The sequence below is a fragment of the Rutilus rutilus genome (genome assembly GCF_951802725.1).
Source record: "Rutilus rutilus genome assembly, chromosome: 2".
In the NCBI taxonomy this organism is placed as follows: Eukaryota; Metazoa; Chordata; class Actinopteri; order Cypriniformes; family Leuciscidae; genus Rutilus; species Rutilus rutilus.
In genome coordinates, this window is record NC_140210.1 from 53604128 (window position 1) to 53631397 (window position 27270).

Below are 27270 nucleotides of genomic sequence, written 5' to 3' on the forward strand. Positions count from 1 at the left end.
GCTCGTCTAAACGCAGAATAAAAAGTGATAACGCAACGCCACTCTTCAGATCGTTTCCGTGTAAACATAGCCTCAGGAAGAGGTTTTAGAAGCACCCGGACGTTTCTGAATGGTTAGTGAATTTATGTAGTTGTGGTGGAGTTAAATTGATTCATATAATTCTAATCGACTTGCAAGTTGACACAGTTCCCTGAGGTCTTTATAAGACAGCTGTGACATGTTTTAGTGCTCGTCTGTGCAGCAAACGACAGAACAGTTTCATGCTTTGCTGGAACTTTTGCCATTGCGTTAGAACTGGTCACTGTTGTCGCTTGTGTAAACCAAATGTCGGGTGGAAACGTGCAGATTAAGGGCCGGTAATATTATAATAATATCCCCTTTCTACACCAGAAGGGGATTGAATTAAACAAAGTTACTGGGTTGTCACTCTTCATGTTTTCAGGGTTGGTAGATGCACCTGGGACCCGATTATAGCACTTAAACACGGAAAAAGTCTGATTAAGTTCAAAATATGAGGAAAATATTTAATATTTTAAAGGTGTGATTTTAAAAATATGCTGTTAGCCAATGTTGATATTTGAAATCAACCCAAACAATCACATCCCTTCTTCTTTGCTCCGCCTCCAAAACTCACAATCTAATCCTAACAGTCCTGCTCCGAGTCGGTCTCAAACCTTGATCCCCCTGCGAGCGAGTCGAGTTCACTAACAATGACACTAAACACCGCATTCACTAGCAGTCGTCAGAGCGACTCTCACTAACAGAAGTGCAGCAGAATAATGCTTCCCGAAAAATAAAGCGCAGATCATGAACAAATGACAAGGAAGCACAAAAAATGACACTACACAATAGTAAAATACAAACAAGAGTTGTTAGTTGCCAACAGCACAGCAGCTCCAGACACACAATGACACTCAAACCCAGTGTTACTCACGTGTGGAGCGAATCAGCCAGTCTTTCTAGGCCATACACAACTTTTGACCAAGTAGCCTATATAAGTTCTTGTTTTATTTTATTTTTTTTACTGGCGGATAAAATCGGTGGTGCACTTTCTCAGTATACATTTAGTCAAAAGCACTGTACAATACCAGACTATGAAAGATCAAATTGGGGAAAAAAGATTAAAACATCTATAAATCATAATCTATAATTGGTGGATCAGCACGCAGTTAAAGGTGGGTGACGCCTCATTTTACAAATGTGCAAAATTAAAATTGATGTATTCAATACACTTGTATTCATGCACTTACACAGCAAAATCCCCAGTGTTAAATTAACACTCCTCAGTGTTTATATGTGTCCACACTAGGGCTGGGCGATATATATCGTGAGATTGTTATGCGCATCTCGTCAGTAAAGCCGGTTCCTTGATTAGTAGTAAATCTCCATCACCTGCTTTCAGATGGAGCGGCATTTAGGGCTGAGAAGATAATTAAGTGATTAGTTTAGTGATGATTGAGCATTATTGAAGACACCTGATGTTAACAAGCAGAATCACTGAAGAAGAAAATCACAATTTGTAAGTTACCATTAAGGTGATGGGTGTTTGCTTTAGTTGGGCTCTAGACCATTATATGTTTACTCTAATATTTACTGTTGTTTGTCTGCTGTTATTGATTTATAACAGTTAAATGAACAAAGTAAAATGTTATCTTATAGTATTGGTTACGTTTTGACATAATCATGCTGTGATCTGAAAAAGGCCAGAGATAGTTTATTGATAGCTTATTGAGATAGTTTGGTTTAACTTGTTAGCAGCAGTTTAGTGATTCTTCAGCGTATGATTATCAGTATTTTACTTATAATTCAACATTTTTCATAAACATTGTTCTGATCAAAAGCCATTCAAAAAAATTCATTTTAAACACAGACATCAATAATCAGCCTGTGAATCTCAACAATGGTGACAATAATAAAGCATGTTGCAGTGGCTGCCACCAATCACAACTCATTAATGGCTCCCATCATGCATTGTGGTATGAATAAATTATGATCTGAATTGTCTATGTAATTTACTTTTCCTAATTGAATATTCTGCTCCTCACCATTGTTGAGATGCATACACTGAATCTTGACATCTGTGTGTGCCTAAAAGAAAATTTTTTTTTTTTTTTAATCAACTTTTAAGAAATCCTTTATATTATGCGAAAAATTCTGGGCATTTATACAGATTCACTAACCAACAACATTTATTTTAACGAATTCAGTGATCAAGTTCAAATGATTATTATCATAATATAACCAACACCATCAGATCACTTTTTTCTTTGTTCAACTGGTGATTATAATTCAGAAACAACAGACAAACAAAATTTAAAGTTAATAATATATGGGTGAAGAGCCCAACTAAAGCAACCATTGATCGTCATAACGGTAACTTACAATTTGAGATTTTCTCCTTCAGTGATTCTGCTTGTTAACATCAGGTGTCTTCAATAATGTTCAATCATCACTAAATTAATCACTTAATTATATCATTAACTTAAACACTCTTGAGTGTGGACTCATACACTCCCAGGAGTGTTAATTTAACAGTGGAGTTTTTGCTGTATACAAAGAGCCGTAGTTAACTGACAAGCTGAGCCATATCGCATTAATTATCGCTGGCGATACGTCCGCGATATTAATGCGATATGGCTCAGCTTGTCAGTTAACTACGGCTCTTTGTAGTAAATGCCGCTCCATCTGAAAGCAGGTGATAGTGATTTACTACTAATCAAGGAACCGGCTTTACTGACGAGATGTGCATAACAATATCGCGATATATATCGCCCAGCCCTAGTCCACACTACAGGGTGTTAAAAATTAACACTGAAGCAGTGTTGAAGTTAATGAGATAATTAAGTTAACACTGAAGCAGTGTTGAAGTTAATGCGATAATTAAGTGATTAATTAAGTGATGATTGGCCATTAGTGGTGACACCTGATGATAACAAGCAGACTCACTGAAGGAAAGAGAAACAAGAACAGAAAAGAGAAACACAAGAACTACTGACTTCGAGCCATTATTGCACTTATTATTTTACCAGTTTGACTTTATTTCTGTCATACATCTACACACGGTCTTATTCAGATTTAACAGAAGTTTAGATGGTAATGTTTTATGGAATGTTTCGTTTCATGTCACCATTATGGTGACCAGTGTTTGCTTTAGTTGGGCTCTTGACACTTTATTATTTAACATTAAGATTTCTCTGGCTGCTCCAACTCTGTGTTTATAGAGCATATGTGTTGTGGCAAGAGAAACTATGACTTGGGCTGTGTTTCCTGAAAACATTGCAAGCCTAATTTGATCGTATAGACCATTTGTTGCAGTTGGTCTGCGATCAAGTTAAGTTTAAGATGCTTTTGGAAATTCAGCCCTGGTTATGTTTCAATGATGAAATTACTAGTGACCTGATTCAATGATGTCACCCAGCATTATAAACTGATTATCTAATTGTTTTATTAATTTTTCACTACAGTAGTTACTTCCAGCAATGTTTTAAAGATCTGAAGGATTTAAAATCACACACAGACATCAAGAATCTACATATGAATCTCAACAATGGTTACAATCAAACAAATGCTTAATGTTGCAGTGCATGATGGGAGCCACCAATCAGAACGCATCCATGGCTGACATCATGCATTGCAGCATGAATAAATTATGCAGCTGAATTGTCCTGTAATTTTCATTGTTTTTTTCTGTTTGCTTTTATTTTGCTATTGTTTTGTTCTGACTTTAGTATCTTGTTTTGTGATGTTCAGAGTTGATCTGTTTGTCACTAGTTTGTTTATTGTCACCATTGTTGAGATTCATATGCTGATTCTTGATGTCTGTGTGTTTAAACACAATAACTTCTTTGCTCAAAGTATTTTCAAATTTTTTGATATTGCTGTTGGATCTCAAACTATAGAATCTCAGAGCTATAATCACCAATACTAAAACGAGACATCAAGAATATAGTCAAAAATTTAGAGTCTGAATGACATCAGTGAATCAGGACATTACATGATGATAATGTCATTATCATCAAAACATATTGTGAGCAGGTCATGTTTTCTCTTGCAGTAACAAATGTGCTTTATAAACACAAGAGTTGTAGCAACCAAAGAAAAACATATAATAAAAAATGAAAAGAGTCAAGAGCCCAACTAAAGCAAACACTGATCACCATAATGGTAACTTGAAAAGAAAAATTCCATAAAACATTACCGTCTAAACTTCTGTTGACTCTCAAGAACTTTTGTCGATGTATGACAGAAATAAAGTCAAACTGGTAATAAGTGCAACAATGTGTAATGACTCGAAGTCAGTAGTTCTTGTGTTTCTCTTTTTTCTGTTATTGTTTTTTCTCTTTCCGTCAATGATTCTGCTTATTAACATCAGGTGTCACCACTAATGGCCAATCATCACTTAATTAATCACTTAATTATCTCATTAACTTCAACACTGCTTCAGTGTTAACTTAATTATCTCATTAACTTCAACACTGCTTCGGTGTTAATTTTTAACACCCTGTAGTGTGGACACATATAAACACTGAGGAGTGTTAATTTAACACTGGGGATTTTGCTGTGTACCATGGGAACCAGTGCTGTTCTCATTATCAGTAAAATGAATTTGATGCAGTGAACAGACACTTCCTTAAACTCTTAAGTAAGTTAAAAAACATTACGGTTCTGATAAACAGCTTTGGCTTTGAAATAATAGAATAATTCTGTAGAAATATCTTTAACATAACACTAATACTGAGTTTTATCTGCATGTGTTTGTTCTGTCATGTTTGTGTGAACCATGTGTGAAGTAGTTTCACTTCCCTTTTTATTAACTTTTAACTCAAATGTGTTAACTCCCCCATGATTGTTATGTTTTATATTGACGAGAGGACTCAGAACACTTGCTCAGATGACAGTCAGTTTTTATTATATCCTTCCCACTCGTTGCACGTGACTGCTACCGATGTACAAACAATACATAAACATGACAACGCTCACATGCAGATATGATAAAATAATAAAAAGTATTTTGTAGAAAAAAAAATCTAGATATGCCACAGATTGGATGATGTTCTGACCTCATCAGGACTGATGGGTTTCATTCTGAAAGGAAGGACAGATTCTCTCTGTATGACGACAGAAGTTCATCAGTCTTCACTGTGACCATCAGAGATCTGAGAGAAGAGGATTCTGGGACGCACCAGTGTGATAGATTAGCAAAAGATCGGGATCTTCAAAACTTCACGATACTCAACACTGACTGTAACTACTGACGTTCACATGTGTAACTGATAACAGACACCAACCCTGATAACAGGGAATGTTCACATTACTTTGGACAGCGTTCTGGCAAGGTTTTCTCAAAATGATGAACAAACGTTCTTCTAGTAACATTAATGTTATCTTAGAGTGTGTGTTCAATGTTATCTTGTCTTCAATAATGTTCTCAAATGGTTCATACAAAAACATTATTAATATATTGTTGGAAGAAGGTTTTATAAATGTTCTCATAATGTTGGAAGAAAACGTTCCTACACAGCAAAATCCCCCGTGTTAAATTAACACTCCTCAGTGTGCATATGTGTCCACACTACAGGGTGTTAAAATTAACACTGAAGCAGTGTTGAAGTTAATGAGATAATTAAGTTAACACTGAAGCAGTGTTGAAGTTAATGCGATAATTAAGTGATTAAGTGATGATTGGCCATTAGTGGTGACACCTGATGTTAATAAGCAGAATCATTGACGGAAAGAGAAAAAACAATAACAGAAAAAAGAGAAACACAAGAACTACAACTGACTTCGAGTCATTACAAATTGTTGCACTTATTATTACCAGTCATGCACTGCAACTTTAAGCATTTGTTTGATTGTCACCATTGTTGAGATTCATATGTAGATTCTTGATGTCTGTGTGTGATTTTAAAATCTTCAGCTTTCTAAAACATTCCTGGAAGTAGTTACTGTAGTGAAAAATGAATAAAGCAGTTGGATAATCAGATTATAATGATGCGTGACATCATTGAATTAGGTCACTAGTAATTTCATCATCGAAAAATAACCAGGGCTGTGTTTCCCAAAAGCATCTTAAGCCTAACTTGATCTCAGACCAACTGCAACAAATGGTCTGTACGAGCAAAATAGGCTTGCGATGCTTTCAGGAAACACAGCCCAAATCATAGTTTCTCTTGCCACAACACATATGCTTTATAAACACAGAGTTGGAGCAGCCAGCGAAAATCTAATGTTAAAAAGTAAAGGGTCAAGAGCCCAACTAAAGCAAACACTGATCACCATAATGGTGACATGAAACGAAACATTCCATAAAACATTACCATCTAAACTTCTGTTAAATCTGAATAAGACCGTGTGTAGATGTATGACAGAAATAAAGTCAAACTGGTAAAATAATAAGTGCAATAATGGCTCGAAGTCAGTAGTTCTTGTGTTTCTCTTTTCTGTTCTTGTTTCTATTTCCTTCAGTGAGTCTGCTTGTTATCATCAGGTGTCACCACTAATGGCCAATCATCACTTAATTAATCACTTAATTATCTCATTAACATCAACACTGCTTCAGTGTTAACTTAATTATCTCATTAACTTCAACACTGCTTCAGTGTTAATTTTAACACTCTGTAGTGTTTGCGGGGGAAGTTTTATAGCCTGTCCCATCGTTATTATTCCTAACTTTTCTCTTAAATGTATGTAAAGTTTATGCAAGCTTTAAAATTAAAAGCTTTCAAAACAATGTTCATGAAATCGTCAAGTATTGTCATTAGTATTTGATGAATGTTCTTATAATGTTAGTAGAAAACATTCTTTGAACATCATTCTTCGAACATCCTTTAAATATTAAGGGTCACTGTTACTTTTTGGCTTAAAAATGACGTAAGGTTGGACATTACTCACCAAAATCTTCTGTGTTTTACAATCCTCAGTGTTCATGTGCATCCATCTGAAGTCTAACCACTGATCAGAAGTGTGTTTCGTTATTAATTCATTTAAACATTGCGCTACTGACCATGTGATACTATTGTGAAAATCTGATTTTCTGAAAAAGAAAACATGTTGTGACCAGAAAGTTATTTACTACGGTGTTATTCAGACACTCACAGACATCAACAGTCAGCAAATGAAACTCAACAATGGTGTCATGCTTCATGCCAGCATACAAAACTCATTTACGGCTCCCAGCATGCATTGCGGCACAAGTAAATTATGCCGATGAATCATTTTACTATTTACATATGAATATTTTTGGATTGTCACCATTATTGAGGTTTGTAAGAGGAGTGTTGATGTCTAAGTGTGTCTCAACTATTACATGAGAATGGGTAGCGTTTCTAAAAGATCTCGGGCAAATATCACAATGTCTGAAATTATTAAGTTGTATTTAATGTGCATTAATACATTACATACAACAGCATTTTGCAGGTACATGTAGCTCATTTCAGGTGTTACTTATTCATGTGAAATGCAGGCACCGTGTCATCTTATCACTTGTATTTAAAGGGATACAGCTCAATATATTTTACTAATTAAATGAGAAGCGGGAAACAGACAGAAAATAGAAAATAAAGACAAACAAACTAATCAGAGCTTCACACCTGTCAGGATCCGGATCCGGATCTCGTTCTGTCTACTGTATGTTCATATGTACAGATATATGCATATCTGCCTTTTCAGCAGCTTGTGTTCTCATACAGCAGCACGTGTACATATGGTTGTATTGTCCAGTTTCCCTTTACCCAGTGCATCTGTACAGGGTGAAAAGTGCTTTACAAATGTATAGCAATAGTATCTTTCAGCTTCAAATCGGCTGGAAAACAGTGTCATGTCCATTACCATGCAGTCTCTCCAAGAGTTGTCATGACAGAAATGTAATATATTTAATTCAACTCTAATCGTTGACTAAAAACATGAGCTTAATGATCAAGTAAAGTGTGAGTGTTTTCTGTAGTTTATGCAAACTAAAGTATTCATGAATACTTCAATAGAGAGCGAGAATGTGGAAATTGGGGGAAATCGAGACGGGAAGTTAAGTGAAATTATGAGAAGAGTGTTCACCTACTACTTCATGTTATTATAATAAATAAATAAATTATTATAGTTTTCATACAAAAGCCAGGAGAATAATAAAGAGGAACTAATGACAATTGATTTCAGTCCTATGTGAAAAACATGCTCAACTTCATCCACAAAACTTTATATGTCAACAGGTCTGTGTTATGCAGTCTAGATTGTTCTTATTTTGTTGAGGCATTTATTTAGTTTGCAATCTCTCTCAATTCAGTTCAGATGAGCTTTATTGGCATGACTGTGTGAAATAGCACAGAATTGCTTTTTGGCTCGCTTGCTGAAATTCAGGTAAATTGTGAACTATATGAGTGAAATAAGTGTCTCTAATGTTTTTATATTTCCTGCACTCAGTGAGGAAATGCAGCTCGTCCTCTACGACTCTCTCTCTCTCTCTCTCTCTCTCTCTCTCTCTCTCTCTCTCTCTCTCTCTCTCTCTGTCTCTCTCTCAGTGCAGCTCGTCCTCTACGACTCTCTCTCTCTCTCTCTCTCTATCTCTCTCTCTCTCTCTCTCTCTCTGTCTCTCAGTGCAGCTCGTCCTCTACGACTCTCTCTCTCTCTCTCTCTCTCTCTCTGTCTCAGTGCAGCTCGTCCTCTACGACTCTCTATCTCTCTCTCTCTCTCTCTCTCTCTGTCTCTCAGTGCAGCTCGTCCTCTACGACTCTCTCTCTCTCTCTCTCTCTCTCTCTGTCTCAGTGCAGCTCGTCCTCTACGACTCTCTCTCTCTCTCTCTCTCTCTCTCTCTCTGTCTCAGTGCAGCTCGTCCTCTACGACTCTCTCTCTCTCTCTCTCTCTCTCTCTCTGTCTCAGTGCAGCTCGTCCTCTACGACTCCTTTCTTTCTTTCTCTCTCTCTCTCTCTCTCTCTCTCTCTCTCTCTCTGTCGTTGTCTTTATCTGTTTCAGTTGTACCTGTGACACATGCAGAAGTCAAAGGAAGAGGAAGTCAGCATCTCATCACATTCGTGACGAAAACACTATATAACGCTGAAACACACGGAGAGCTTCAGAAGAACTGAGTCAACTGATACAAAAGAAAGGCTTTAGAGAGAAGAATGAAGATCATGTGGACTTTCACTCTGCTGATGATTCCTGGTAAGAAACTAAGGAAACTTTTGAAAGCAATTTGAAGCCTCATAATCAACATACTAAAGTGTTTTAATGCTGGTTTGTTGTAGGTGTCGTGAGCTCCATGAGTGTGACAGGATATTCAGGAGGAGTCGTCAACATCACATGCACATATGAGGAAAAATACACAGAGAATGAAAAGTATTTTTGTAAAGGACAGTGGTTAGAGTGTATAGACCAAATCGGGACTAATGAGAAAGATAAATGGTTTGATGTTGGAAGATTCTCTCTGTATGACGACACAAGTTCAGCAGTCTTCACTGTGACCATCAGAAATCTGAGTAAAGGGGATTCTGGGATGTACTACTGTGGAGTTGATACCTCAGGAACAGATCCCCACACTGAAGTGAAGCTGAAGGTTTTAACAGGTGAGTAACTGAGACCCTCAAACCCATGATGATCTCCTCAACATCACGATACTCAACACTGACAGTAATTACTGCAGTGTACCAGTGTGCAGTTGATAGAACTAGAGGAACAGATTCTACACTGAAGTGTAGCTGAATGTTAATGTATACAATAAGTGGGTAATTTGAACTTGACCATAGCTAATGCTGTTATTTTTGGCAATTTATTGGTAAATTGGTCAAATTCGGTTTCCTTTTAAATTAAGTTTTATTTTTCTGACCAAATTTTTTTCTTCTTTTAGGCATTAACTAAATTTGTATTCACAGAATTCACAGAAATAGGCTTTAATAAGATAATCCACAGAAAACAGGTTTGAATGACAGGGTAACATCCACATAGTAAATGTCTACACCAGATAGCAAGCAACCATCAAAACAATGTTAAATCAGTGTTAGTGTGTCAATGTTAATCACACTGAATCAACAAACTTTTGCACCAGCTGTAAATGTTGAAAAAATGTTCATCATTGAATCAATGTTACTATGTCATTTTGGTTCAACATCATGCTTGCACTCTCAGACAGAGGTGGGTAGAGTATCCAAAAACTGTACTCAAGTCAAATTACAAGTAGGGGAGAGCTGGGACAGTTGAAACACTTTTCAGACAAATGTCATTTTCTAAGAGGTTACAGATAGATTTTTTGTTTTGTTTTTGTGATTAACAACTCACATATGTGTTCTCTTAGTATCATGTGTTATTTGGTACAAATATAGAATGATTTAAGTAGAATTTGACTTTGAACGGTAGTTGTGCTTTGTTTCAAGGGGTGGGACGGATGAAACATAGTTTAAACGGCAACTATTCATCTAATGCTTATTTTTGTGAACAATACCTGTTAAATAGTTAAATTAGGATTGTGTTCTGGGGTGGGTCTAATGTCTCTAGCCTTCCTCTTGGTGTGTCGATCAGAACACAGGAATGGATCAGGACAGTCTGATTCGATCAAAGGGGTTTATTGAACACTGAGGATTCGTTTGTCTGTGTGAGGCATCATGTATGTGTGGTTCCAATAGAACAAATAAATAATCAGCATAACATGACTTGACTGTTATATCAAAATAAATCACATTACACATCACACTATACAATGTTATAATATACATAACTCAACTTTCCGTTGACCAATACAACGCAGTTTGGCGCTGTTATTGCTGAAGTAAACATAATAGGCACGTTGAAACCGAAAGTGTCCATAAACTGACAATGAATATCACACAGCTCAGTTCTCACACTGTTTTTCTCACACATTTTGTAATCTTTCTAATAGGCTATTTTGACGAAGACAGACAAATCCGTTTACAATTAATTTTCTTACATTTCTTCCGTGAGTCATATTGTGTGTTTGCTAGTTGAATAGCCTGTTATTATGAAGAAAACGAGGTCAACCAGAAGACGATAAATGAAATTTATTGAAGATTGAAGATTGGACAAATGATGATTATTACAGAGATAGCATGTGTTGCGTAATTGAAAATGAATTTGCATTAAAAGAAACAAGTCTAGGAACAGTATATGAATCTATGAACAGAATAGGCTATGACCAGGTTTAACTGGCAGGAGGCGCTGTCGGGACGGTTGAAAGTGTCATTTAAACCTCTTTTGCCCTTAAACTAAAAAAACTCTGATATTGCACACTTAAGGGTGTGTTTCAGTACTAAAACACCTGCCATATTATCATTACAACCCAGCGGGCACCTTGATGTCAAAATTAGGTCAAGAAATAGGTCAAAAATGAAAGTAATATTGACGTCAAGAGTTTGACCTCTGCTGATGTCATTTTGCCAAACAAAAAGGTGAAACGCATGGCCGTACACTTATTACCAGCTTCACTTAAAACTAACCAGATTTACTTTATTTAATTTCCATTTTTATGAAATCATTAAAATTTTGCATTTTAAAGTCACCATGATGGTGGTTAGCGTTTGCTTTAGTTGTGCTCTTGACCCTTCACTCTTTAATATAAAAGTTCTTTGGCTGCTATACTTGTTATAGGCAAAATAGTCATGAGAAGATAAGGTCAGGGGATGTTGGCTGTTTATAGATGATGACGACAATACCATCATGTAAATGCCTGATTCCCTAATCGTGTTCAGTGTCAAATGATTTGATTGTATAGAATTTATGGTTTTTATGACGTATTACAATAGAATCTATTTGTTTTTACAGCATTAGAGCAATTTTGTTTATCGAAGACTATAATGGATTTTAAAACATTTAGTGCATTAAACATTTTCCTCTACATTATTACTTAGCCATCAAGAATCAGTGTATGACTCTCAACAATGGTGACAATCAATGAAATGCTTCATGCTTCATATTGATGTTAAATTGACATCAAATGCCCACTGAGAATGGCACATGAAACAATAAATACAACTTGTCAGTCAAAAAAAGTACAGCACAAAAGAATTCAATATATATATAAACATATTATTTAGATATTTTTTTATTTAAATGACTTTTATTATCATAATTAGGCTATCTTTACAGCAAAAACAGAAGAGACGAACATTATATCTGGCCGATCGGCTGTCCTGCACAGTTCATCTCCAATTTTCAAGTGACCCTAAAGACATTAATTGGTTGCTTCAGGTGTGTTTGATTAGGGTTGGAGATGACAGTCGATCGGCAGGAACAGGATTGGGAACCTCTGCACGGCTAAACTTTTCCCCTAAACAAGAACAATGAGCTAAAGTGTCTTAAAGAAATGGAAAAGTGTGTTTTGAGTGTCTGTTCTAGAGACATACTGTATGTAAGTATTTAATCCCTGGTTGTGTTGTATGATGTTTATAGCTACAGGTGTAGTATGATCATAGGCGGGATGTTTGCCTCATGTATTTCTCAATAAACTTGAGGTTTATAAAAATCAAAGTTTATCAAGATTTTCCATTAATAAAAAGGAAAATGTATGGGGTTTCTGGAGTTTTTAGAGCTTGAGAATGTACATACTGTTTGTCACAAAGAATTTATTTATATATTGTTAATAATACTAAATATATTATTTATTTTATACTCTATTTTTAGTGCAAAACACAACACCACCATCACCATCTTTATCATCTTTACCACCATCATCATCACCTTCACCTTCACCACCATCTAAATCATCATCATCATCATCATCTTCGTCTCAGATCATCGGTGTGACTGTGATTCTGCTTCTGCTCATCATTGTATTCATGTTATGTATAGTGACTCTCTACAAGAAGCATCAGACTCGAGGTAAACCAGCTAACAATGTTTTCAGAAGTTTAGAAGTTTATCATAGTCATTTATTTGTCAGAATAATGTTTATAGTTGTTTGCCAGTCGATTACATTGTTGTCTGTGGAATGAGTGAATAGAAAGATGTTGCTTCCCCCTGCTGGTCACAACTAGTCAATGCAAGTCTGATATATTTAGAATCAATGTGAATTAATATTGTCATTATTTATGACTATATTTAATGTACTATATTTGTTTTACAGCCCCCGATTCAGCCTCTAAAATATCTGAACCTGGAACAGAAAACAGTGAAGCGGTGTGTAAAGTCAGATTGTTGATAAGAATGTGTTTGAATGAATGACCTTCATCAAAAGCTGTAAATAATTTCTCTTTCTGTTCTCAGGTTCCTCAACCGCTGTATGAGAATCAAGACACCAGACTTCACACTGACTGCAAAACCACCCAGTTACCCACAAACCCCTCTGATTCTTCTAACACTGTTCATGCCACTGCTAAATTACCCACAAACCCCTCTGTGGAGTGGCATAAACAGTGCAATAATAAGTTACCCACAAACCCCTCTGATTCTTCTAAAACTGTTCATGCTACTCCACAATTACCCACAGACCCCTCTGATTCTGGTAACCCTGTCTATGCTACACCACAATTACCCACAAACCCCTCTGATTCTTCTAAAACTGTTCATGCTACACCACAGTTACCCACAAACCCCTCTGATTCTTCTAAAACTGTTCATGCTACACCACAATTACCCACAAACCCCTCTGATTCTGGTAACCCTGTCTATGCTACACCACAATTACCCACAAACCCCTCTGATTCTTCTAACACTGTTCATGCCACTGCTAAATTACCCACAAACCCCTCTGTGGAGTGGCATAAACAGTGCAATAATAAGTTACCCACAAACCCCTCTGATTCTTCTAAAACTGTTCATGCTACACCACAATTACCCACAAACCCCTCTGATTCTTCTAAAACGGTTTCTGCTACTCCACAATTACCCACAAACCCCTCTGATTCTTGTAACCCTGTCTATGCTACACCACAATTACCCACAAACCCCTGATTCTTCTAAAACGGTTTATGCTACTCCACAATTACCCACAAACCCCTCTGATTCTTGTAACACTGTTTGCTACTCCACAATTACCCACAAACCCCTCTGATTCTTCTAGTACAGTTCACGCTACCGTTTAACAGTTTGCCTTTTTAAAGGTGCATTGTGTAATATTTAGGAGGATCTGTAGACAGAAATGCAATATAATATACATAACTGTGTTTTCAGTGATGTATAAAGACCTTACATAATGAACCGATATGTTTTTATTACCTTAGAATGAGCCATGTCTATCTACACACACACCGCGGGTCCGCTTACATCGACATGTTTCTACAGTGCCCCTGAACGGACAAACGTGTTTCGTCACTATTGCTGTTCTTCGTGTAAAGAATCTAGCTAAAGTCAGCGAATAAAACACTGACACAATGATGAACAAGTAACAATAATATTCGCAATAAAATTCTGCTGTCTCAGACAACGTCATATTTTCCTGTCGGCCACCGTAACTTCTGTTGGCTGAAATTCGCAACCTCACCACTAGATGCCGCTAAAAATCACACACTGCACCTTTAAATATAACTTTTAAGGCGGGGCCTAAAATTAACACTCGCCAAGTTGCCAGTTGCCAGTTGGCCGATAACATTTTTATGAGTTCAACCCATGCATGAACGTGAACAAACATGAACGATGCTCGGGACAGTTGCATTATTACGAAATTTAAAGCCTTCATAATATTCAAGATGAAGCAAAAGTGAGCTCATTTCGTTACTCGCACGCTGTGTGAGTGCGCACACACCCGCAGCACGCCTCAGACAGCGCGAATACTAAACTGAGCTCTCTTTCACATGTTTCCTCTTTCCTCTTTCTTGCACTTGAGTGGACAAATTAACACACAACTGTCTTATACTTTCTCAACTATTTACATTCACTTGTGTCAGTACATTTGATCATTCACTCTTAAAGTGACAGCAGCCTAATATTGCTGCTGCTGTCTGTGGTTTTAATGGTAATCAAACAACAGGACAACGGGAAAATCACTCCCTGCTCTTGACTGAATAACTTTTGTAACTTTAGTAAGGATTATAAGGATGTTTAATTTATATAGTGAAGACTATGCAGTGTAATTTTACATTTGCTTCCTTAATTCAATTTCTGTACCTGAAAACTGCTGTTAGATCTTCCTGAATAACCTGTAAAGCACTGTTTAATTCATTTGTATCTGTTATTGTATTTATTTGTGCTTTTGCTTGTAATTTGATTATTTGTTCTTCTATTTTATTACTGACTGTTTACTTGTCTGTCATAATGTTTGAAATTTATATTAGGCTTGTAGTTTTAGCTGTGGTATTGAAATTGTAATAGAGAATTGTTAAATTTCACTGGCATCTACAATTTCTGCAAAGAGTTCTGTCAGGTGATTCATACACTGTAAAATCTAATAAAATCGACAACATAAAAAACATGCAAACCGATTGCCGAAGTGAAACAGGAATAGTTTGTTTTACTAACAAATGCTTAGTTAGTAGACTATTATTGCACTTACACAAGAGTACTGTTACAAAAAAAAAAAAACTAATAATAATAATACTATTAATAATACTTGTTACCATTGTTTTGTTTTGCAGGCTGAATGTTGAAGTCTGTGTGTGACTCAAGCATGATCAATTGTGAAATATTTTCACAAGTATAGAGAGATTATATCAACCCAATTATAAGTTTTATCTTTTTAAAAGTTCATTATTTATCTAAAGGTTTGTTCGACTACATACAGCGCAGCACAGACCGATCGCCGGCTGACTTGAAGCAGTGCATGCCGGTTAGAAATTGTGTCCGACTTGAGACAGCGCCGAATCCATGTTAATGTGTCTGTGACGTATGCCATCAAAGCACGCGAGAGTGATTGGAGAGCAGCCGGAGGACTCAGCCAGGGCAGTTTCTCCCATAGACAGTATATAAACTGGACACAGCAACCCCATTGGATTCAACGGAGACAAGTGAAGTCAAATAGAAGCTCTTACTTCCTGGGGGTCGAGCGTACTGCGCAGACTCAAACTGAGCTTGACGACGTAGATGTGACGTGAGCAACCCGTCTGTCTTCTAGTAGCTGTGCCAAGAGAAATCTGAATCATTACCTTCCGAAACTTGCAGAGACGGAGAGTGTGAGTAGGAGCTGTCCATGAGCTAGGAGCAGGAGAAACTTTTGCTATGTTTTCTGATTAATTATTTTGTCACTTTGCCTCCACGTCCCCCCGATTGCCCGCGAGCTTCTCCTCCTGTCCATACGGTAATTCTCTACTGTGCGACAGAGAGTCGCGTGGTTATGACACAATCGTTAGCCTAATTTTACTAAAATTGCTTCTACGGGGCCATAACGAAAGCTACAAGGTAATGAAGCCTTTTATACATTTTCGTGTTTCTTTATAAATAAATAATGGACAAATGGAGTCTTTAAACGCCTCAGATGTGAAGTTATTCGCTGTCAAAGTGACGCTGATATTGTGTTTCTATGTATATTGTAACGACAATGACTACGACATCCGGTCACATGCTGTTCAAATTAGTGGATCCCGATCTCGCAAACACATCCTTCATTGTCTGAGCAGACAAGAGATCTATTCACGTCCTGTACTGGCGTCCCGACGTCGGTTCGGACTGTCAAAATTGCAACTTTGTTGCTCCCCAGAGGGACATGAGTCACCGAAGGAACCCTGTAGTTTAAGACCCCCCCAGTTCAGCATGAACTCCCCATGACTTTACAACCTCGTGACACACACACACACAAACACCCTTTTGTGTATAACTGAGAATACGAGAAATATCTTTTCTTTTATTTTTATAATGTGTGTACCTTCCTATATGCACGTGTGATAGAGGTTTGGTTTGCTAGAGTATAGTTTTGAATCCTAAATGTTCATTGAAGGGAATTCCTCAGTCGTGTCTTGTTGTAACCCTACCTCAGACCATAAAACTTTACGACCCAGGAAAAGGCAAACATTCCAAGCAAGTCACATCCCAAACGCACCACACACACACAGATTTTTCATTGACTTTCCCACATAAGACATTACCAAAATGTTGTTATATTTCTGAGGTGCCTTTTGTTATGACCATGTCATATTGGGGTGTCTATGATTTTGTCATGTGGTAATCACAACTTTAAATGTGTGTAATTCTGCATATCTCCTGTAACGTTGCATTTCTACAACCTTCATGTGATGCGTTTGATATCTCTGAAATTCTCTCAATCTAACAGAGTCGAATTCCAATAGCAGAATGCAGTAATATATATTGTTTACACACTTCATATTTCTGGAACCGAAAGGTTTAAGTCAATCGACACTGTAACCCGAGCCAGGACACTGTTTCAGACAAACAAAGGGATCTTCCCGCTAGGAAAAACCTCGACATCTGATTCGTCCCCCACGAAGAAGGGGACGGTACTTGGGACACTGATAAAAGTCCAAACCTTCAGTTTCCTCTCTCTCTTCTCTCTGATCCCTGCTCTTCTCTCATCGATCTCCTCTTCTCCCCGGCTTCAAGAAACATCTGAAAGGCTCAGGCCTTCTCCTCGGACCAACACATGTTCGAGTCGTAGCTGCCGTTCTTTGCAACTAAGTTCCTATCGCCTTTCCCCTCGACAAGGGAAACGACTGAACTTTCTCGGTAACGTTACATTCAGTGAGCCTTTTAAGCTTCCCGCGGCACCGGAAGACGCAACAGAAACAGGATCGACACCGTCCACGCTGTCCAGCCTCAGCCTCACCAGAAAGAGCACAGAAACTCGCAAGTACATTATCTGATCAAAGCTGTTTCCAGGTGTCTCGTGAACCTAGGTTTCTGTATGTAATAATTACTAGCTTTTCCATTCTCTATATTTCTTTCTTGCTTTCTTTCTTTCATTTCATTTTATTCTGATCACATATTTTCTTGTTTGTTTAAATGTTTGTTTGTTTTATTGTTTGCATTTTACGTACGTTTATATTTGTAGCTTATATAATCTCTTAGTGTGTGCCATTTTATTAATAAACCCATTTATACTTTTAACTGTCTCTGTGTTTGAAAACCCACTTATTATAAAGTCAATGAAACAAAAGATCTATAAAGCTACAGGCTCTATATTATAAAACTACTTTGAGTAGTTTTAATTTATAAACCCAAAGAGGTTTTATCTTCGTGGCCAGAAGATAAACTTTCTTGGAGTTTTGTAAACAGGAATACTTCTTCTTAACTGTGATAGTCTTACATTTATTCGCGGGACGAATAACGGATGACGAAACCAGTTACAGAACGAGGCATTTCCTATAATTGATAAAGTAAATGCATATGCGATTTATGAATTATGACTATGAGTTATGATTATTAATATTTCTAAAATTCCCTATATCCTTGAGCTAATTCGCATTAACCCAGAGGCATTTACGCTGCAATATATTATGTGTGATTATTCCCAAACTCTCTGACAGCACTATCTCTCTATGGGTTATGTGATTGTTGTCATATTTAAAAAAAATTTATTAAAAAAAAGTGTCTGTATTAAAGTAAAAATGATTGATAAACATGTCTTTCGAATGGAAATAAATAACAGTACTTTGGGTGTCTTGTCCATCATATTTATTTTCATATAAAAGCAACAGAACTTAAATTACATCCAGTTTATTAGCAACACCGTACATGAGTGTGAATCCTGCGATCTCCACCATTGATCTCGTAGACGTCTGATCCACTAGTATCTCATACAGTATCTAGTAACTCGTACACTAGAACACAGTATAAATGTTAAATTGACCAATTTGAGACAATCAGTTTCCTCAAATGAAGTTAAATCAGGTTTTAATTCAGTGCAGGGTATTATCACAGTAAAATACTGTAATGTAGATTACGGTAAAACACTGTAAATTGTTCTTGTTTGGATGTTTTTAACCCTCATGTGGTGTTCGGGTCATTTTGACCCGGAGAAGATTTTCTTTTTCCCTAATACTAGTTAATGTTATCGCTTTGGACTGAAACTTAGTGACTTGTTTCACAAATGGTATAAATACTTCTGAAATGTTTTGTGACAATTTTCTTAATTTTTTAAGGGGGGTTTTGTCACCTTGTCACTCTTGTGGTGTTCCCGGTCAAAAATGACCGGACTACAAAAAATAGCTTATACATCACTTATTATGCTATATTTTCACCCAATATTGGATTCAATCTTTTTGTCAACTTGTTCTCTTTCAATTAGGACTGGTTTTATATTTCTATTTGCATCTGATTAATCGTAGGCCTCATTTATTCGAGAGTAGGCATCTAATTTTTTGAGTAAAAAAAATCATTTTTGAATAATTTTGGAAAAATAAAATAAAATCTGAAGAAAATTGGCACTGTTGATCACACTAGTCTACTTTAATTTTTCACCAGGAATTTTGTTTTGAAAAACTTTTATTTTGTACAATATGGCACAGAGTTACACTTGTGGTGTTCCACTGGGCCATAGGCTCGTTGCATAAATAGAACGTTCGATATTTCCGGGTTGTCACGGTAGGCCGCACGACTTCCGGTTACGTCGATGTTATCCCCTGTCAGAGCGAGAGAGAGTCAGAGAGAGCGCGATAGTTTAGTTAGACAGCAATTATGAGTTTCTTAAGAGTAAAAGAAAAACAAATTAAATTTCAGCGTCAATCCAGACGATCGTCTTTACACTGTTGTGTGCCGATGTGTGGAAATTCGTCGAAATACAATGGAACGATTAGTTTTCATCGCTTCCCTGTGGATGTTGAGGTGAGATCAAAGTGGCTAGTCAAGATCCGCAGGGATAGCTTCACTCCAACTGAATGCACTCGTGTCTGCAGTTGTCATTTCCTTTTTGAGGATTTTGTAACGACGACTGGGGGGGAGAAACGACTGAAGAAAGGCAGTGTCCCTTGTTTGTTTGCCTGGAATGAGTTCAGCGTACCGGCACCTCGGCTTAATGTCTGGCAACGTCGGCCAAGGCCTCCTTCCCCTGACCTACCGATGGAGTCTGACAACGAGGTGGTCACAGAAAAGGAAGTAGTACATCCTGATCACGCCTACTGTGTCACCCCCACTACTGCACTTGTCACACATCAGCTGGCAGATGAAAACGAAGCCCTGAGGAGGAAGGTAGAGGAGCTACAACAAGAAGTCCAATCACTGGAACTACTGTCTCGGTTTGGACTCCAACACCTCCAAGGATCCGATGAGGATATTCGTTTTTACACAAGGTTGGTCCATGCAATTATGCAATTGTATGTAGTAGCCTAACTCTGTGTGTCTGGGTTGCAGTGGGGGTTATAGTACTGAAAATCTATACTCAAGTTAAAGTACAATTACTCCCTTAAAAATGTACTCGAGTAAAAGTAAAATTTCCTTTTTGAGAAACTTAAGTAAAATTTGAAAAAGTATGTTGTTCCATTTTTACAAATATTTTTATGATGTGCTGGAAAGTGTAAAATAGTTACGGTTTAAAACAGCAGGAATATGAGAGTACACGTTCCTTGAAAAACTACTTTTTTACTCATGTGCGTTACAAGTAGACTGAAAAAATGATTAATTGAATTTACTAAAAAAATGTATGGTAAGTGGTTGCACACAATTGATTTTAGCTACATTTAAACAAATGTATTAAGTTGAACTTATTTTAGTTCAACTTAATGCATTTGTTTAAATGTAGCTTAAATCATTTTTTTCAGTGTAGTTCCGTTACTACCCACCCTTGCTGGGTTGTGAAGGCTGTCTCCAGGGGCGCAAATTGCTCTTAGTCCCCCTTGTTTAAAGCAACACTAGCCCAAGCCTCACATACAGCTCCATACACGTAGCATAGTTCTGTCAACAAAAGCCAGAAGTCAATAACATGTCAGTCATCCTGTTGTATTATTATGAACATAAAGTTCTAAAGTGATTATAATTTCATTGCAGATTTACATCATACAAGCATTTCCAGGCCTTTTGGCAATTGGTGGAGCCTGCTGCAACAACTAAAATGGTACGGATCACCAGTGTCCATGATGCCTCCAAAGAACCTAGCCTTCTGAGACCATCAGTAAGTTATGTTGTTAGTCTTAAAGGTGCTATAAGCGATCTCACACGTTTTTTAGGCCAAAACATTTTTTTCACATACCGCAAACATTTCCTCACTATCCGCTAGCTGCCTGTCCCCTGAACACACTGTAAAAAAACACAGTCTCTGCAGACAGCCCAGCCTCCACAAACTGCAGCAAAAACAAACGCCAACCGAGATCGCTTATAGTACCTTTAATATTTGTTACAGTTTACTTGACATATCTTGACTGTCAAAGGCTCCAGTATTAATCAAGGGTGTTTTCAGCTGATTTGTTAGGGCAACATACAATAATACTACAGTACAAGTTATTTCTAGTGTGTTATGTGTTTTTTGTTTTTTAACAGAAACTAGCACCGATAGATGAGTTACTGCTTTTCTTGATGCACCTTTCTGTGGGCCTGCCTTTGAGGGACCTAGCCAAACGATTCGACATCCATACCACCACAGCAAGCAGAATAATTACATCGTGGACACACTTCCTCTATTATCTACTGGGTTCCATCCGCCTGTGGATACCACCAGAGGAAGTAAAGGCTCATCTACCACCTGAGTTTGCTTTGTTCCCAGACACACAAGTGGTGCTTGACTGCACAGAAATCTTTTGCCAAACTCCCTCTTCTCTTCTTTTGCACAGCGAAGTCTACTCCCAATACAAGTCACACACCACTTTCAAGGCCATGATTGGCATTGCACCTCATGGTCCCATCACCTTTGTGTCATCTTTGTATGCAGGTTCCATGAGTGACCGGGAAATTTTTAAGCAGTCAGGAATAGCAAAACTCCTCACACCAGAGATGGCCATTATGGTTGACAAAGGCTTTCTTGTGGACAATCTCTTTCCTGGAAAGGTTTACCGACCTGCTTTCCTTGCAAGAAACAAACAGATGGCCAAAGAGGATGTCCAGCAGACACAGTCTATTGCCCGTGTGAGAGTGCATGTTGAGAGGTGCATCAGGCGAGTAAAAGAGAACAAACTGTTTGATAAAGAAATACCTCTGTCAGTGTGTGGGAGCATTGACCAGTTGTTCACCGTCGCTTGTCTCTTGGTGAATTACCAAAATGGACCACTGGTTAAGGCATGGGCAACACAGAAATGAATGGTCTAGAATTTTTATGAATCAGTTTACAATCAGTTCCAATTTCTTTGTTCAAGTTTTATTGTTCATTTTTACGAATCTATACAAAACTTGAACTGCTACTGTATATGTTGTATGTTTACAAACATCCACAAATGTAGTGATGTTATTAATTGTTCATTTTTAAAAATCTATACATATCTTTTTATATGCACTCACACACACTTGCTCATTTGTTATTGCTATTCATTCCATTTTGATGGTCATGTATTTTTACCCAATATGTAATATAATTGTTCATTTCTGTTCTGTTACAGTTAGTAATAGATGATTGGAATAAATTATAACATCTTAAGACTCCAACATTTCTCATTGTAACATTTTGTTCAGGTTTGATTCTAATCATAATGTAATATTATTGAGAGATTTTTTTTTTTTTTGTACAAAAAATGCTAAACTTTGACAATTTCTTTATTTTTGTTATAATTGTGATTTCATAAATATTAAGATATGACTCAAACTGAATCCAACTTGTGAAAAGATATCTTTCAGGTAGTCAAATAGCAAATAGCATAATGGAGCCCTATAGCTGTAACGTCTCGGGGTAGATGAAGAAGGCGAACTCGAAGTACAAAAATAACCAAGGTTTAATATTCCAACAGGCAAACAATCCAACAACCAAAACTGTGTGTATGAACACAAACAATAACCGGCCAGTGAACAGAGAAACAGGGGGAGCTTAAATACACAGAGATAATGACAAAGACAACAGGTGACGGTGATGATGATGAGTGAAACACAGGTGAAGGCGGTTATAACAACGATGATGATGACGGAGGATACTGGGAAGTATAGTGCTGAGAATACAGATGGTGAATGTGACAATAGCCATCTAGTGGTTAAATTGTTTTGTTTTTAAACTGTATTTTCCCAAAAAATGGGCATAAATTTTACACATCTATACAAAACTGATTTATTTTTACAAATTTATAAAACCTGAACTGATTAAATTTAATAGATTTACATACAAAACTAGAACTGATTTACTGTAAATTATTCTAAGAGTAACAGTAAATAGTAACAGTATCTATTTCAAACACACAGCCATGTAAAAATAAAAAAAGAAGTGATCCCCCTTCTCCCTAATGATTTGTGCAACCTCTGCATCTTTGTAGATTCTTTGGATGACCATGTCATCCTCTGCAAACACCACAAAATCACACCACTCCATTCCACTTATTAGAAGCTGGCCTTGGACCTGCCAGTAGTAGCTGTGCTGCCGTTTTAATTGCATTGTGTTGCCATGCAACTTCAAGTACTTGCAATCAACATAGCTCTTGCAATTTGGGCATTTAATCTCAACCAAACCATAGGGAGGGTTTTCGGTTGGGTCAAATACAACCCCGTCAGGAGAAGACCCTAACCAGGGGGCATCGGGGTGGATGATAAACCCACAGGGCCAATAGTTTGTGTTCTTGACCCTGCAGTACTCCTCAATGGCAACAGGTTCAAGTACCAGGCCCCTCTTCATGGCAGCAGTTTGAACAGTGCCCTTCAAAATCCTCTGAGCGAGCTGCTGTGCTGTACTCTCACCTCGAACATGGCACAGTTCTCTAAAGTGTGAGGACGTTAGCCGTGGTCGACGAACCTGATGCCACTCTGCAGACAAGCTCTGGTCCCGTGTGGAAGCCTCCACCTGTCTGGCCATTTCAATACTTGTCTGCAGGGACACCAGATGAAGCTGTTGTTGTTCACTGCAAACAAATTGACAGGTTGTAGGCTCCAACCTGTAATCAGCCAACGGCAGAAGTGGAGGTGGAGGTGCATCTGAGTGCAACTGGATGGTCCTGGTGGGTGCTACTGGGTGCTGAGAGGCGATGGCACTTCCCTCCTGCACTTCCCCTAGTGCTGACTGGACTAATGGAACATCAGAACTAATGGCCATGGTGGTGATGAGTGGCGCCAAGGTCGCAGGGAAATCACTATACACCTCAGCCACTTTGAGCATGTCCACATCTGGCAGTTCTCCCCTCAGTGCTTTGTAAAGTGTGCTCCTGTGTACATAGTTAGTTAGTAGTTAGTATACTTTATTGTCCTTTTTCAGGAAATTTGTCTTGGATACACAACATATACATACATACAACATATGCACACACAAACCAATAAAGAGCTAAAAGTGTTAACAGCATCAACACTCCCTCTTCCCACCATATAGGCAAATTGAAATGGAACATGATATATGTTTCAAATGTTATTTTATTTTCATATTTTAATCATGTTTTATCTAAATTATAGAAATAAGATAAAACATTATTACCTTACACCATTTCCAACCGTCTTTTGCTTGGGTTTGGCTGACAACACGACCATGTCTCTGACCCGGCCTGGCTTCACACCCTGTTGATAGTAATGGTCTTTAATGAAAGCAAGCTTTGCACGTGTACCAATTCAGCTGACTGACTACACTATGAAACAGTGTGGTCTCAGACTTACCATAGACCTTGGCTTGTGCCAGCGTTGCTCTGTTTCAGTGCAACTAAGGACAGGGGGTACAGCACTGATCTGAAGCTGAGAGTAGTGTGCTGTCTGATAGAGCAGTGCAACATTGTGATTGCACAGTGCCTTACCAGCCACACATGAACACACAGCCTCAAACAGTTGCACCGGGAATGAGTGCTCAAGTGTAATCTTTAAAAAAAAAAGAGAGACAATTTTACAAACTAATCATATTACAGATAACCATTACCATCTTAAATATAGTACAGGCACAGGAAATGGAAAAAAAAATCAACATTTCAGATTGTTAGTCATGGTAGGCTTAACCATATCATATTAGTCATATTAGTTAACAAATGACCAAAAATAGTCGTTTTTAGTTCTGTTTTTTTAAACATTATGTTAGTATTACATATGTGAGATGTTAGTAGGCTATTACAAGTCAAAAACGTTACATGAATACTGAACATACAGATAACTTAAACTTCAACTAACTTACAACTTAACACACAAACTTAAATTATAATATATAACAGCCGTCACAACCAGTTCCTGGGGTTTTCATGTGGGCTAGGTTAGATATTTGAGTGCTACTTTCTGCCGAATTTACTGATACAGAACCTATCCTAGCGACACAAAATCCCCAGGACATGGTTGGAGCAGAACTGGCTGGAACAACTGAACTATCTTTGATCCTACTCTGAGGTCGTGAGGTTTCTCATTCTTCCTCAGTGACCTATGGCAGGTAGCGCGGACACTCACTCTCCCTGTCTCTGGCTCTTTGTTTGACACTGAGTTAAGAATAATGTCATGTTATGATCAAAACACTTAAAACAAGATAATATTCGTCAGGCTCATTCAATGTTTAACGTTACCGGTTAGCAAGATAGCTCATAGGCTAGACTAATACAAAGCATAGTAAATTAACTTACCTTCGTAATTGTCAATGTAGCTGGAAATATACATTTTAAACCCCTTCTCCCGCTTGCTCTTTGGGGCTGATGTTGAGGATTGTATAATCCTATGTACATCGTTTACGGTTATCCTTGGCAGGTCCTGCAAGCATCGTGTGTAAAATTCCATCTTCCTCGTTTTACTAAAGTTGACGTTAACGTTCTCGCTCTGACAAGCAGCTGCTCGCTGTCAGACTCGCTCTGACAGGAGTAACCGGAAGTCGTGCGGCCTACCGTGACAACCCGGAAATATCGAACGTTCTATTTATGCAACAAGCCTATTGAGGGCCATTGTTTCAATGGGACATTGAAAGTGAATGGGAGAGACCAATGCAAACAATGAATGGAACAACACAAAATATGTATTATTTATCATTTTACGCTTAGAATCTCAGCTTTTTAATGCATTTAATCACTTTGATCAAATCCTAACGAGTGCTGAGTTATCACTCTAAAACTGAGTGTACGCAGGCGCCACCTAGCTGCGAAATAAATAATCATAATATTTTTCAAAACTATTACCTTGATCAACTTAAAATAGGCGTCATTTGAAAGCTTAGAGTCTGAAATTTACAATGAATGTAGCCAATTTGATAAACTCCTAAGTAGTGCTGAGTTATTTGCTGATAAATAGAAAAGAAAAAAATCATAATTTATAAACTACTTTTTTGTATTACATTCAGCAATATGTCAAATACATCATACAGCTCAGATAGTCCTGTGTCATATGTCATTTGAAAGGTCTCAATGAGTAGAATACAACAAGCATAATTGTTTCAGGCTTTTTACTAAACTTGAGCTAGGTTTTTCTAAAAGAAGCCCTTCAAGAGACCCATGTGTAAACCATATATGGATGTTGAATTTTAGACACATTTCCGCTCGTAACTTCATGTAACATGCTCCGATTGTGGAAAATGACACATCATTATTTACAGCAGATGCTTACAATTAAAATGAGTCCAAACTCAACATAATCCATCACTCAGAACTAAAGATATTCCTCATGGAGTTCTAACACAAAAAAAATCCATAGACTCACGTAGCCAAGCAAGGTAGCTTAGACTTGGCCTTTTTACTCGTATCTTCATGAAACATACATCGATCATGAAAAATGGCACATCGTTATTTACAGCAGGAGCTCACGATTAAAAAGAGCCCAAACTCAATATATTCCATCAATCAGATCTAAAGATATTCCTCATGGCGTTCTAACACAGAAAATACCACAGCCGCATCTAGCCAAGTATATACTCATGAAGCACTCGCGTTTGGTTTTCCCTCATAACTTCACGAAGCATGCACAGATCGTAGAAAACTGTACATCATTATTTTCAGCAGACTATCACGATTAAAAAGAGCCCAAACTCAGCATAATCCATCACTCAGATCTAAAGATATTGCTAATGGAGTTGTAACACACAAACCCCAACAGGTGCACACAGAGCCTTGAATATACAATGCTATGCATAAGTTTGTCATATCATTACGCCTGCTGCACTCATGGTACGGCCGCACAGTTCCTTGATTATTACGCCGGAATGAGAGTAGTTCCTAGTCATATAGGCTTAGAAAATCGCAACCTTTCATTTTCCGTCGATCTTGGTACACGGTTTAACTACAGAAGAGTCAAGTTTTAAATAGGAAAAATATTGAAACTCTTTGGTCATTTTGAAAGAAATGCTACTGGACTCGTCAGAATCAATGATCTATGCTAAGCTATGCTAAAAGTGGTACCGTTAGACCCGGAGTTCGGCTGAATGGATTCTAAAACGGTAAAACTCAACTGTTTAACTCTGGGGGAGTT

General features: G+C 37.6%; 3 protein-coding genes across 4 annotated transcripts; 2 read left to right on the forward strand and 1 right to left on the reverse strand.

The window, feature by feature from the left end:
• The first annotated feature begins 9238 nt into the window (after window positions 1-9238).
• On the forward strand, window positions 9239-15349 carry LOC311284127 (uncharacterized protein). The gene is made up of 4 exons (XM_084398987.1): window positions 9239-9551; window positions 12616-12813; window positions 13058-13110; window positions 13198-15349. The coding sequence occupies exons 1-4, from the start codon at window positions 9248-9250 to the stop codon at window positions 13882-13884; spliced, it is 1242 nt and encodes a 413-aa protein (XP_084255113.1). The 5' UTR covers window positions 9239-9247; the 3' UTR covers window positions 13885-15349.
• Window positions 15350-19655: 4306 nt separating this feature from the next.
• Window positions 19656-22254, forward strand: LOC311286801 (uncharacterized protein). 2 transcript variants are annotated; one of them, XM_084403102.1, is made up of 3 exons: window positions 19656-20102; window positions 20797-20920; window positions 21286-22254. In XM_084403102.1, exons 1-3 carry the CDS (start codon window positions 19873-19875, stop codon window positions 22036-22038), a joined length of 1107 nt encoding a protein of 368 aa, XP_084259228.1. In that variant the 5' UTR covers window positions 19656-19872; the 3' UTR covers window positions 22039-22254. The 2 variants fall into 2 exon arrangements, with proteins under 2 accessions (XP_084259228.1, XP_084259229.1); XM_084403103.1 differs by having other exon boundaries at window positions 20797-20863.
• A 393-nt stretch (window positions 22255-22647) lies between these two features.
• LOC311286703 (uncharacterized protein) lies at window positions 22648-25720 on the reverse strand. Its single transcript, XM_084402957.1, has 4 exons — window positions 25446-25720; window positions 24511-24705; window positions 24335-24414; window positions 22648-24071 (listed from the first exon to the last, which is right to left on the reverse strand). The coding sequence occupies exons 1-4, from the start codon at window positions 25542-25544 to the stop codon at window positions 23105-23107; spliced, it is 1341 nt and encodes a 446-aa protein (XP_084259083.1). The 5' UTR covers window positions 25545-25720; the 3' UTR covers window positions 22648-23104.
• Window positions 25721-27270: the final 1550 nt, after the last annotated feature.